This window comes from Muntiacus reevesi, chromosome 6, assembly GCF_963930625.1.
Source record: "Muntiacus reevesi chromosome 6, mMunRee1.1, whole genome shotgun sequence".
NCBI classification, from domain to species: domain Eukaryota; kingdom Metazoa; phylum Chordata; class Mammalia; order Artiodactyla; family Cervidae; genus Muntiacus; species Muntiacus reevesi.
In genome coordinates, this window is record NC_089254.1 from 52,723,255 (window position 1) to 52,736,045 (window position 12,791).

The window sequence follows — 12,791 nt, forward strand, 5'->3', positions numbered from 1 at the left end:
CTTTGATCTTTCTGAATGCATACCTTTATAATATGATGCTATTTTTACCTGACCTAGATTTTTATGCTCTTCTTTCTATGTTGGCAACCTGATTTTGTGACTTTGTTTTTATAAACTAGGAGGGATCTGAAAAACAGCTGTGCTACCAGCAGAGCTGGTTCAGAATTAACTGTGACTACTGTTCTTTTTGAATGTGTCATTGTATAGCAGAGTTATCTAAGCTTTTCTGGAGGAACTTATGTTTTAGCTAAGAATAAAGTTCAGCAAAACATATAGGTATTATGCTTCTGGGTAAACACTTCTAATTTATTAAACATAATCTATGATCATGCTTTGTTGTATGGTAATTTAAAAAATTTGAAAATGCTACAGGTACTCAAACTTAACCTTTGTGTGACATTTTAAAAATATGAACCTATAATTTTAAAATTTCCCATTTTTATTAATAAAGGGTAATATTTGTCCATTTTAATTTTACATCCATACCTATTGTTTAAAATATAACTTTATTTTGTAGTGTGTGCAGAGAATATTTCCAAAATGGTGGGAAGAGAAAAGCACTTGAAAAAGATGAGAAAAGAGCTGTACTCAGCACCAAGACCACTCCAGCCTTAAACACGCACGAATCTTCTAAACTTGAAGGTCCTTTAACCAACCTCAGCTTTACAAACCCTGAGTTTATAACTGAGTAAGTACCTCTGTGCTAATAATGTGAGATAATGGTTTACAGCAAGCAGTGGGCAGTTTGCTTCTCTGGTAGTGTTAGCTTGAGAAATGTAAACTTGTAATACTGTTACATAGGAAAGTAGCGTAAACTTTGAAGGGACATCTGGAAAACTAATAGTTCCATAGCATAGACTGGTCTTACTAAAAATGAGAAAGAATCATTCATTAAATGTTATAATAATTATTTTTATGGTAATAGGAAATATCAAAACAGCAAAATCCAGTTAAATTTAAAGTGGCTGTCCAGTACAAAGAAATCACAAATAAAGAATTGATAGATGATGATGATGATTGGGCTTCTGTGCTGGTTCAGCTGGTAAAGAATCTGCCTACAATGCAAGAGACCCAGGTTCGATTCCTAGGTTGGGAAGATGCCCTGGAGAAGGGAATGTCTACCCACTCCATTATTCTTGCCTGGAGAAGTCCATGGACAGGAGAGCCTGGCAGGCCACAGTCCATGGGGTTGCAAAGAGTTGGACATGATTGAGTGACTAACAGATAGATTATTAATAGAATTAATTGCCATTATTTTATTGTCAATATAAAAACCTGCCTGCTGGTAATATATATGCATATAGGCACAAATTTTACTTAATAAATACATGAGTATTTTCCCAGTTTTATTGAGATATAATCAACACATAGGGTCTTCTGTGGTGACTCAATGGTAAAGAATCCGCCTGCAATGCAGGAGAAATGTGGGTTCAACCCCTGGGTCTGGGAGATCCCCTGGAGAAGGATAGACAAACTAACTCCAGTATTTTTGCCTGGGAAACCCCACGGACAGAGGAGCCTGACAGGCTACAGTCCATGAGGTTGCAAGAGTCAAGACAAGACTTAGCAACTAAACCACCACCACCAGTCGACATGTAACATTGTTTAAGACATACAACAAAATGATTTAATATGTATATAATGTAAAAGGATTACCACAGTGAGTTTAGTTAACCATACCTTATCTCACCTAATTACCCTTTTTTCCTTATGAGAACTTTCATTAATTCAGTTAGTCACCATGCTGGACATTATATCTCCAGAACTTAATTGGAAATACCTTTCACCCAATCTCCTACCTTCAAATCCTTAGCTTTGACAATCACAAATCTGATTTCTGTTCCTATGAGCTTGATTTTCTTTGATTCTACATAGAAGATCATATAGTATTTATCTTTTCATGTCTGACTTCACTTAGTGTAATGACCAAGGTCCATCTGTATTCTTGAAAATGGCAAGATCCCCCCACCTTTTTTATGGCTAAATAGTATTTCACTGTGTATTCAATACAATTAATTACTAATAATATTAAAATTATTTATATATTGTAGTATCAGAATAAGTTTGTGGAATCAAGTAATATTTTATTACTCCCTTAAAATAATTCTAGAAACATTCCTGACAGACACTGGAGGCTAACCATGGAAATTAAATTAGCCTCTTAAAACAGTTACACACCTGTGATTATCAACATAACATTTCCTTTGGTTATTTTGATTTTATACCATGTTGAAATATTATATAGTTGGGGTTTTTTTTTTTGCTTAGTCGCTCAGTCGTGTGATTCTTTGCAGTCCCATGGACTATAGCCCACCAGGCTCGTCTGTCCATGGTGATTCTCCAGACAAGAATACTGGAGTGAGTTGCTGTGCCCTTCTCCAGGGGATCTTCTCAACTCAGGGATTGGACCCAGGTCTCCCACACTGCAGGTGAATTCTTTACCATCTGAGCCACCAGGAAAGCCCAGTTAGGTATAAACAATTTCGCTAAAAAATTAACATATGTTTGATTAATTCTGTAGGAAAAGATCTTTACCTTTATTCAGAGGTTACTACAAAGCTTACAAAGCATAATGAGTTGCTAAACAGCTTGTACCTCAGGTATTCATTCTTAAGTATTTTGAAAAATATTGACCAGTATAAGAAATTATAGGGACTTCCTCATGGTCCAGTGGTTAAGTCTTTATGCTTCCTACACAAGGGACATGGGTTCAATCCCTCGTTGGGAAACTAAGATCCCATATTCCACATGATGTGGCAAAAAAAAAAAGAGAGAGAGAGAAATTATATAGTTACATGACTACCAAAAAACAGGTACATATGGAAAATATGAATCTTAGCATTTTTATATGGTTCTTTATTACAGGCTCTGTTTCATTGTTGAGATAACCCTGTTTGTTACATGGTTGTCATATTTTCCTTTAATTCTTTAAACATGGTTTCTTTGAATTTTTTGAGCATTTCTATAATAGCTGATTTGAGGTCTTGGCTAAATACAGCATTTGGGCTCACTCAGAATCTTTCTATTTACTGCCATTATTCTAGAATTTGGATTACACTTTCCTATTTTTCCTGCATGTCTCATCACGTCTTGTTGAAAACTGTCCAATATATTTTTGATAATTTGTTATAGGAACTCTTGTTTGGATTTTTCCCTCAAGGAAGATGGGTAGTGATGGTTTTTCTGGTAGTCTGCCTGCACTTAGTTTGTGGGATCTGTTTCCCTGGTAGTTTGTACATTACTATTTTTAATTTTTTAGGCTGGTTTGCTAGGGTTTCAACTGTGTCTAGACAGATTAGGGGTCGATGGTAAGTCAGAAGTTGTGCTCAAACACCTCTCTAAACCTGTGAGGCCTCCAGCCTTTGCCAGTGAATGTGTGTTGATTTGGGAGTACATTTAAAATTATAGCAGTTTTCAAATCTGCCTCACCTTTTGCTTTCCGTCAGGCCGTCATGGGTCTCCCGTATATGTTCATCTAGCCTCCCAACCAGCCAAGACTATGTGAAGAGTTTCTGTAGCCCTTCTGTGTCTCTCTCATTTCCAGAGCCTTTGTGGAATTTCTGAATTTCTGACCAGCCTTCCAGGCTACAGTTCAGGCCAACCAAAACTGCAACCTGAAGCTAGCATAGCTGCTTACATTCCCTGTTTGTTCCTTACCAAGTCTGATACTTAATTCTGTGTGTGTTTTTCACTCTTCACTCAAAACCCCTTTAACCCCTTCCAGAAGTGAAGTTGCTCTTTTTCACAGCCAGCCCTATCCTCAGAGAATTTCCATACCAACTGAGCAAAAGGTGAAGGTAATGAGAGTGGCTTCAGGCAAAGGCACTACAAATCCCCACTGTTGTTAACCAAGATTCAGGTAGTTTTCATGAATTAACACTTAGCAACACGTTTGTGTATGTTTGAGCCCTCAAGTGGTTGTTTTTCATGATTGTGTTCTTTGTTATAGTTGTTTCTTGAAGAGTATATTTGCCAGCCTCTCCCTTGCTATAGTCAAATTTCAGTCTCTGGTTTAATTTTAAAGGAAAAAAAATAGTTTTAAGTATTCAAAAGAAATATGATTGTTTATACGTCCTTGTTTAACTATTAATGTCATTGTTTAACTATTGATTAACTATTGAAGTTAAGCATTGAAACATCTTAGCCTAAGATGGCTAGGTTTAGATTTTCTTCATTCTAGAAACTATTTCATACAGCATCTGGCCCCAGTATGTTCAACTATACTTATTCTTCCTATTCCTCTTACTCTTATTGCAGCCTGTATTCTAGTATTATGGAACTATTTAAATTTCCCTAGTGGTATATGCTTGGTCTCACTGGCAGTTGCAAGTGCAGTGTATCCTTTTTCTGATCAACTATTGCTATATTGCATTAGGATATATTTGAAATATCTTCCATTTCAGAATTTAACTTGAACTTCTCAAAAGAATTGATACTCTGGTACCAATAGCAAACCTTTTTATAGCTCTATTGCAGTACGTATCAGGTTGAATTAAAGTAATTATTGTATATTTTTCTGACTACAAATGAAATAAGATCACAGTATGAAAATGTGGAAAAATTATTACTCAATTCTGGTTACATTTAGGTTATATTTCTTTCCAGTCCTTTTAATAGGCCTCATTTCTTACACAATAGAGACCATATAGTATAAAAATTTTTATGTAAACTGCTCTTCCTATGCTATTGAAACAATCATTCTGCATTATATTTTATCATAATCTACCACTGTATGCATCTAAATGTAAAGTGATACTCAGTACAAAATAATACTCAGTTTTCCCAAAGAGAATCTCTGCTCTTTTATACATAACACTTTCAGAGAGGTAGATGAAATAGTCAAAGATCAGATGTTTACTCTATTTATAGATATTATTGTAGGATGATATGCATTTATTGCTATCTGAATCTGTTTGACTTGTGATTTTTCATAGCAAGCGTAGATGTGCTCAGTCGTGTCTGATTCTTTGTGACCCCATGGATTATAGCCAGGCTCCTCTGTCCATGGAATTTTCCAGACAAGAATACTGGAATGGGTTGGGATTTTCTCCTGCTAGGGATTTTCCCCACCCAGGGCTTGAACCCGCATCCCTTGTGTCTCCTGCATTAGTAGGTGGACTCTTTATCACTGTGCTACTTGCAAATGTAGATAGCAAAGATTATCTTTTTCCCGGTCTTATCCCAGAATAAAGTCATTTTGATTTCTGGGTTCAGATAAGTTCTCACATAGCAAAAATACCTTTGATCTTTTTTCACTTACATTTTATGAAGACCAAAAATTTATTATTGCTAGAGTCACTTTTAAAATAGCATCTATAGCTCAGAATTGAGATGTTACTTTTTGAATTTTATCCCAAGCCTCAATTACTGCCGTTCCTTCTAATAGTAAGATAGCTGTGTCCCAACCCTCCTTCATCTTGTACATATATACTTGTAAATGATATGTAATAAGTACTTTGTTGCCTTTTAAAAAGTTTGGTTGTTTTTTTCAAAACATTTACCAAATAAACCATATTCTGGGCTATAAAGCACACCTTAACAAATTTAGAAAGATTTGAGTTATTAAAGGTATTCTCTCAGACCACAATAGAATTAAACTATAAATCAATAACAATGAGAGCTAGAAGGGCCCAAAATGTTTGTAGACTATCTAATTAGCATATGTGTCAAATAAAAAGTCACAGTAGAAATTTTTAAATATTGATACTTTGGATTAAATGAAAATGCTTCTTATCACAATTGAAGAGCTGTAGTGAAAGCAGGCTTAGAGGGAAATTTTTAACATTGAATGCATATATTAGAAAAGAATAAAGATGTAAAATCAGTAGTGTAAGCTTCTATCTTAGGAAACTAGGAAAACAAGACCAAATTAGATCTAAAGTAAGAGGAAAAGAAATAATGAAAATTAGAACAGAAATTAATGAAATCTGAAAACAGGGAAACCACAGAGAAAATCAGTGGAACTGAAAGCTGGTTCTTTGAAGGGCAGTAAAACTGATAAACCTCTGGTCAAACTAACCAAGAAACAAAAGACAAATTACTAATATTAAAAATGAAAGAAAGCTATCACTACTGATACCATGGACAGTTAAAGGATAATATAGAAATATTATAAATAACTATGCCCACAAATTTGATAACTTAGATGAAATAGATATGACTGTATATATAAAAATGATGACCAAAAATTCTTTTTGGAGGGCTTCTTCAACTAAATGTGCTGTTGGTAAGATATAAAGCATTCCCCCCAAATTCTGTTAAACTCAGTTTATAAGATTTTTATTATAGTTCTGTATATTATGCCCTCAATAGATAGTAAATTAAAAATTTACTATCTAAAACAATTTCTTTATTATCTTAGTAATTAGAATTTAATCTAATTTGATCTAATAAAAATATAAAGCTAGTTAGACGTATGTCGAATTACAGAAAAGTAATTTAGAAAATAGGGTCTTTGGTATTTTAACTAACAATTTACCATTTTCTAGTGAGTTACCTGAAAACCTAGTAAAACTCATCCTAAAATATCCGTGAATGTTATTCATTTTATGGGGGTGGCAGAGGCATGTCCTATTACCTGTTTTATAATTCTTAATGATAATTTAGTGGTTATTAACAATCAACTGTGGTGTTGGAGAAGACTCTTGAGAGTCCCTTAGATTGCAAGAAGATCCAACCAGTCCATCCTAAAGGAGATAAGTCCTAGGTGTTCATTGGAAGGACTGATGCTGAAGCTGAAACTCCAGTACTTTGGCCACCTCATGCGAAGACTTGACTCATTGGAAAAGACCCTGATGCTGGGAGGGGTTGGGGGCAGGAGGAGAAGAGACGACAGAGGATGAGATGGCTGGATGGCATCACCGACTCGATGGGCATGAGTTTGAGTAAACTCTAGGAGTTGGTGGTGGACAGGGAGGCCTGGCATGCTGTGATTCATGGGATCGCAATGAGTCGGACACAACTGAGCTACCGAACTAAATTGAACTGAACAATCAACTTCTTCCATTTCTTCTCTTTATCTTTTAAAAAAAAGTCTTCATCTTAATACATGTACTATATAAGGACATGTCCTTTTATCAGTCCATTTCTTGTCCATTCTTAATATTAGATTGGTGCAAAAGTAATTGTGGTTTTGCATTGTTGAACTTTGCTGTGTGATATTGGAATACATTCTTAAATAAATGTGATTGTGTTATATGTCATTTTAGTTCACATTTCTCATTTTATGTTTTTTTGCTAATGACTTATTACTTGCTGTCTATTTTATATTTATTTTAGACTAGGGAAATGATGTTAGACAAAAAGCAAATTCCAGTGATTTTCTTATTAGAATTCAAAATGGGTTGTAAAGCAGTGGAGACAACTCCTAACATCAACAGCACATTTGGCCCAGAAACTGCTAACGAATAAACATATAGTGCAGTGGTGGTTCAAGAAGTTTTGCAAAGGAGATGACAGCCTTGAAGATGAGAAGCGTAGTAGTCATCTACTGGAAATTGACAACAACCAATTGAGAGGATCATCGAAGCTGATCTTACAACTACATGAGAAGTTGCCCAAGAACTCAGCGTCAATCTTTCTAGAGTCATTCCTCATTTGAAGCAAATTGGAAATGTGAAAAAGCTTGATAAGTGGGTGCCTCATGAGCTGACTGCAAATCAAAAAAGTTGTCATTTTGAAGTGTCATCTTCTCTTATTCTGTGCAGCAACAAATATCGGATTGTGACGTGCAATGAAAAGTGGATTTTATACAACCGGCAACAACCAGCTCAGTCATCAGACCGAGAAGCTCCAAATCCCTTCCCAAAGCTAAACTTGCACCAAAAAAAGATCAGGGTCATTGTGTAGTGGTCTCCTGCCCCTCTGACTCACCGCAGCTTTCTGAATCCCGGCGAAACAATTACATCTGAGAAGTTGTTCAGGAAATCAATGAGATGCACCAAAAACTGCAAAGCTTGCAGCCAGCTTTGGTCAACAAAAAGGGCCTCATTCTTCTCCATGACCATGCCCAACCGCCTGACAACAACCAGTGCTTCAAAAGTTGAACAAATGGGGCTGTGAAGAAAATTTCAGCCTCATCCTCCATATTCACCTGATCTCTCATCAGCTGACTACCACTTCTTCAGTCATTTTGACAACTTTTTTCAGGGAACATGCTTCCAGAACCAGCAGGAGCCCAAAAATGCTTTCTAAGAGTTCATTGAATCCCAGAGGACAGATTTTTATGCTGTTGGAATAAACTTATTTCTCATTGGCAAAAATTAGTTGACTGTAATTGTTCCTATTTTGATTAATAAAGATGTGTTTGAGCCTAGTTATAATGATCTAAAATCCAAAGTCCAAAAAGCACAATTACTTTTTCATCCGAAAGCACAATTACTTTTTCACCAACCTAATAGCAGTGCATCCCCTTTTTTCCCTCTTAAATGTGGTTCCTGTATTCTCTACTCTTCATTTTCATATCATCCCTTGGCAGCTTAATTTATTTCCATGATTTTGGTTACCATGTATATGCTGATGATACCAAATCTGTATTTCCAGTTCAGAGCTCTGATCTGATCTTCACATATCTAGGTGCCTGGTAAACTTCTCTGGTTGTGTTTTTGCCTGTGAGATACCTTTACATCATGAGCAAGCTAATATTCTCCCCTTTTCTACTGAATCACCCAAATTTGTTCCTCTTCCAGTATTCCCTGGTTCATTAAATGTGTTTATATGCCTAAGCGAGAAACGTAAAGATTTTTTTCTTGACTCCTTCACTATCTCAAGGCTTCCCTGGTAGCTCAGCTGGTAAAGATTCTGCCTGCAGTGCAGGAGACCCTGGTTCGATTCCTGGGTGGGGAAAATCCCCTGGAGGAGGACAGGGCAAACCACTCTGGTATTCTTGCCTGGAGAATCTGCATGGACAGAGGAGCCTGGTGGGCTGCAGTCCATGGGGTCACAAAGAGTTGTACACGACTGAGCGACTAAGCACAGCACAGTGCAAGTTTAACAACAGTTCACTGTATCAATGAGTTACTTCAATGGAGTTATTTACCTATTGTTGTAACAAAACCTGTGAGATACCTTTGTATCATGAGCAAGCTAATAGTTTCCCCTTTACTACTGAATCACCAAAATTTGTTCCTCTTCCAGTGTTCCCTTTTTCACTAAATGCTTCTGTATGCCAAAGGTCGAAACTTAAAGATTTATTCTTGACTCCTTCCCTGTCTCACTTCCCACATCTAGTTTATCACCAAGTCCTATTATCGTTTCCAAGTTATCAATATCATTTCAGTCTGCCTACCCCTCTGTGTCGTCTTCTCCCACCAGGGCAATTACAATAGACTCCCATTTCCAGTTTTACTGCAATTCATTTTCCGCAGTTCAACCTGAGAATTTTATCTGAAACATAAACCTGATGCTCACTTGGCAAACTCTCCTAACCATTCAGGGATTTTCTTTTGCTCTAAGATAAAATGCAGGTTCCTTAGCATGACATAAAAAAATCCTTCATTATTGACCTTTGCGTCCCTCATTTGCTTAGTACCTTTTCTTTTTAACTATACGACTCAATAATACTGATCTTCCTTTTATTCATATAAAATTCTCGCTTCTGCCTGGTGTTTTTCCTCCTGCCTAGAACATCCCTCTCACAAGCCAGCATTCAACCCCTTCACCTACATAATTTCCTTTTAATCCTTACATAGTCTTAAACATTCAACACTCGAGGAAGAACTTCCTTTACTCTAGGTTCAGTATCATCTACAAAGCCACATACTTCTCTAACAGCAGATCTCAAAGTATGATCCATGAATCTCTGGGAGTCTTTGAGGTCCTTTTGGAGAGGTCTGTGAGTTCAAAGTATTTCATATTAATATTAAAATATTATTTGCCTTTTTTACTATGTTGCTTTTGTACTGATAGTTCAGAAGCAGTGGTAGATAAAGTTTCTGGCATCTAAGCATTATCAAGGCAGTGAAACCAAGTTATATTAATAGTCATTGTATTCCTCATCATGGACCCACAATTTTTTTTAAAAAAAGGCCAATTTCAATTTAAGATTGTTGGTGATGAGATAATAAAAATTATAAATTGTATTTAACTTAACTCTTGAGTAATTATCTTTCTGTTATGTCATATGATGAAATGGGAAGTGTACAAAAGGCAAACTAAAACATCATGGCATGGTTAAGCTATTATCTGTTTAGCCAGATTTGCAACAACAACAATAAAAAATGTTAAACAATGTCACTTTTCTTATTAACATTTTTATTTTAGAAAGTAGAATTTTTTTTCAAAAATACTATGTATGTTAACCTATGATGATTTTTATTTTTGCTGTTTTTTAAATAAAAATGTTTTTTCTCAGCTTGTTTCTATAACCTGTATGAACAAAAGTTCTTTGAGATCTTTAGTAACTCTTAAGAGTGGAAAGGGATTTTGAGACCAAAAAGTTTGAAAACCCCTGCTCCAATGCATTGTATTTTTTTTTTATTCTATTTATGGTTTATCTTGCCTCTTAGGCCACTTTGTAAACCCTGTGAAGGTAAGGTCCACATCTGCCTTGCAACTCAGCTCCTAGCATAGTGCCAACACATATAAGGTCCTCAATAGATATCTGTTAAGTTAAATAAATGAATTCAGCAGCATATATTTATTATTATTATCTTGCATATTATTGAAAATGTGAGTCTGAGGCTAATAAAAATTTTTAAAACCAGAAAATAGATATAGAAATATAATCTGCATCTGGGATTATTTTGACTGTTGGAAGTACATGATATCATCTGAATATACAGAATATCACCTGAATCAGTCTGGAGAAAAACTGTAAAGTAGGAGAGAAAGAAAGAAACCTTAGTTATGGAACTTTAGATAGTGCTTATGTATAATAGGGATGAAAAGAAAACTATTATGAACATAATAGTTCAGTATGGATTATCCCATTAAAGATAATCATTAATTGGACACAGATTGAGAAGATGTTCTTCTCTTAAGAGAACCATGGTAGCAAGTGAAAAGGTTAAGATAGGATAAGGAGTCTTTCAGGAAATTCAGTTTTCCCAAATGACTACAACACATGTATTATTTTGTATTTGTTAAGTCTATAATTTTTTTTTATTATCTTGAATCACCTAAATAGAATTTAACTGAATTTATTTTTAATGCTAATACAACAGCATTAACTAAATTAGAGAATGGAGAGATGCTGGCAATTGGCTAAAGTTATGGAACAGAAGGCATATGTATATATATAGAATTGAGTGGGTTGAAGAGTAAATTGTGTGGTTTCTGCTTCAGTTTTAAATCATTACCCTTTATCTCCAGGAGAATCACTTTCTTAATAAAAATCCCCTCTATAGTCTCCCCTCCATTCATCTCCAGATGAAATGCTTTACTTCAAAGCTTTGTTCTTATCCCCCCTCCTTTTGTAGATATGTCTTTCTGGTCCAAAATTTTTAAAATCACTGATTACACTCAGAGAATGGATTTTTCATTGGTTAATGCCATCTTTTCTAGTAAATTAGAATGACTTGCTCTTTTGGCATCAAATCTTAGAAAACATTTACTAATTTTTTTTTTTATTTAATAATTTTATATGGAGTGTTGGAGGGTGATGGTACTTATGTTTTCTTTGCCATTTTTAAATCACTTGCATTTTTATAAGTGTAACTCATTCTTTGTCATAGCATTTTGATATGAAAATGTCAAAATATTTCTGTGGTAAGTCATGGAGAGTACTCTGCAGATTTTAACTGTTAAACATATAATAGTGATTTTCAGAGATTTCAGATAAAGTAAAGTACAGTTCATGATAAGGTGTATTGAACATAGCTGGATTCTTCATTGTCTTATTTAGAAGCATCATAGCCAGTAATTAAGAGGGAAAGTCAGTTAAGACAAATTTTAACTGGTGGAATGTTTGACCTTCAATTTGCACTGTAATTTTTACTTTGTTACACACAGTCAGAAAGTCTGTATTTGAAAGGTAAAACTAGTGACCAGTAGGGTGAAGTATAAAGTAGCCCCAGCAACCAGAACACTTAAGCAGGTATATTTTCAGTTATTCAAAAAAGTAATATTTATTAAATGCTACTGTATGTCTAACTCAGTGCTAGATAACTTGGAAAAGTAAGGTTTTAAAAAACATAGCATAATACCAAGGGAGGTAAATCTATGTAAAAGTAGTAGGTGGCTTAGTTTACTTCTTCAACTTCATATTTCTGTATTTATTACTCTTGGTTGTTTACTTGGTAGTTAGAAAGTATAGGGTGTTCCCAGAGCAACTTGTTTTTCATATCTTATTTTTAAATATTAACAGTATGAAATCACCACAGTAGTTGGCTTATTAGCATTTTAATTTAAATTCAGTTCTTTTTTTGCTGAGTATAAGAAAAACAGATACTGTGCTTTTCAGAATCAGTATACCCTGTTTATGATTTATCCAAGGAGGAGTGTTAATTTTTTTTCAAAGTTTTGGTACATTAAAATAATACACAGGAGCAAGGGAAAAGAGGTGGGACAGATTTAATTTCACTTAGACTCTCAGTGTGCTCAATGGCATTGGACCTGCAGACACTTATAAACTCTTTGTGGGCAGGTAATTCCTTTTCAAAAGAGTCAAGTGGATTCATATGAGAAAGTTGGAAAGTTGTAAGAGATCTTTCATTTCCATTCCCTTAAAAGATAAGATAATTATACCTCATGTTTTAATCAGCATTGGTGATAATATATTTCCAGTATGTTTTACATGTTCTTTAATAATTATAAAATTGAGTACACAGTTTAATTTTAGCTTTTCTGTTGCA

The 12,791-nt window shown here is 34.9% G+C and overlaps 1 protein-coding gene across 1 annotated transcript in view; it reads left to right on the forward strand.

The window, feature by feature from the left end:
• BMT2 (base methyltransferase of 25S rRNA 2 homolog) overlaps positions 1-12,791 on the forward strand; it is a 75,054-nt gene that overhangs the window by 29,742 nt on the left and 32,521 nt on the right. The window contains exon 3 of the mRNA XM_065939900.1: positions 518-688. Coding sequence (XP_065795972.1) covers positions 518-688 — 171 coding nt within the window. The remainder of the gene's footprint in view (positions 1-517; positions 689-12,791) is intronic.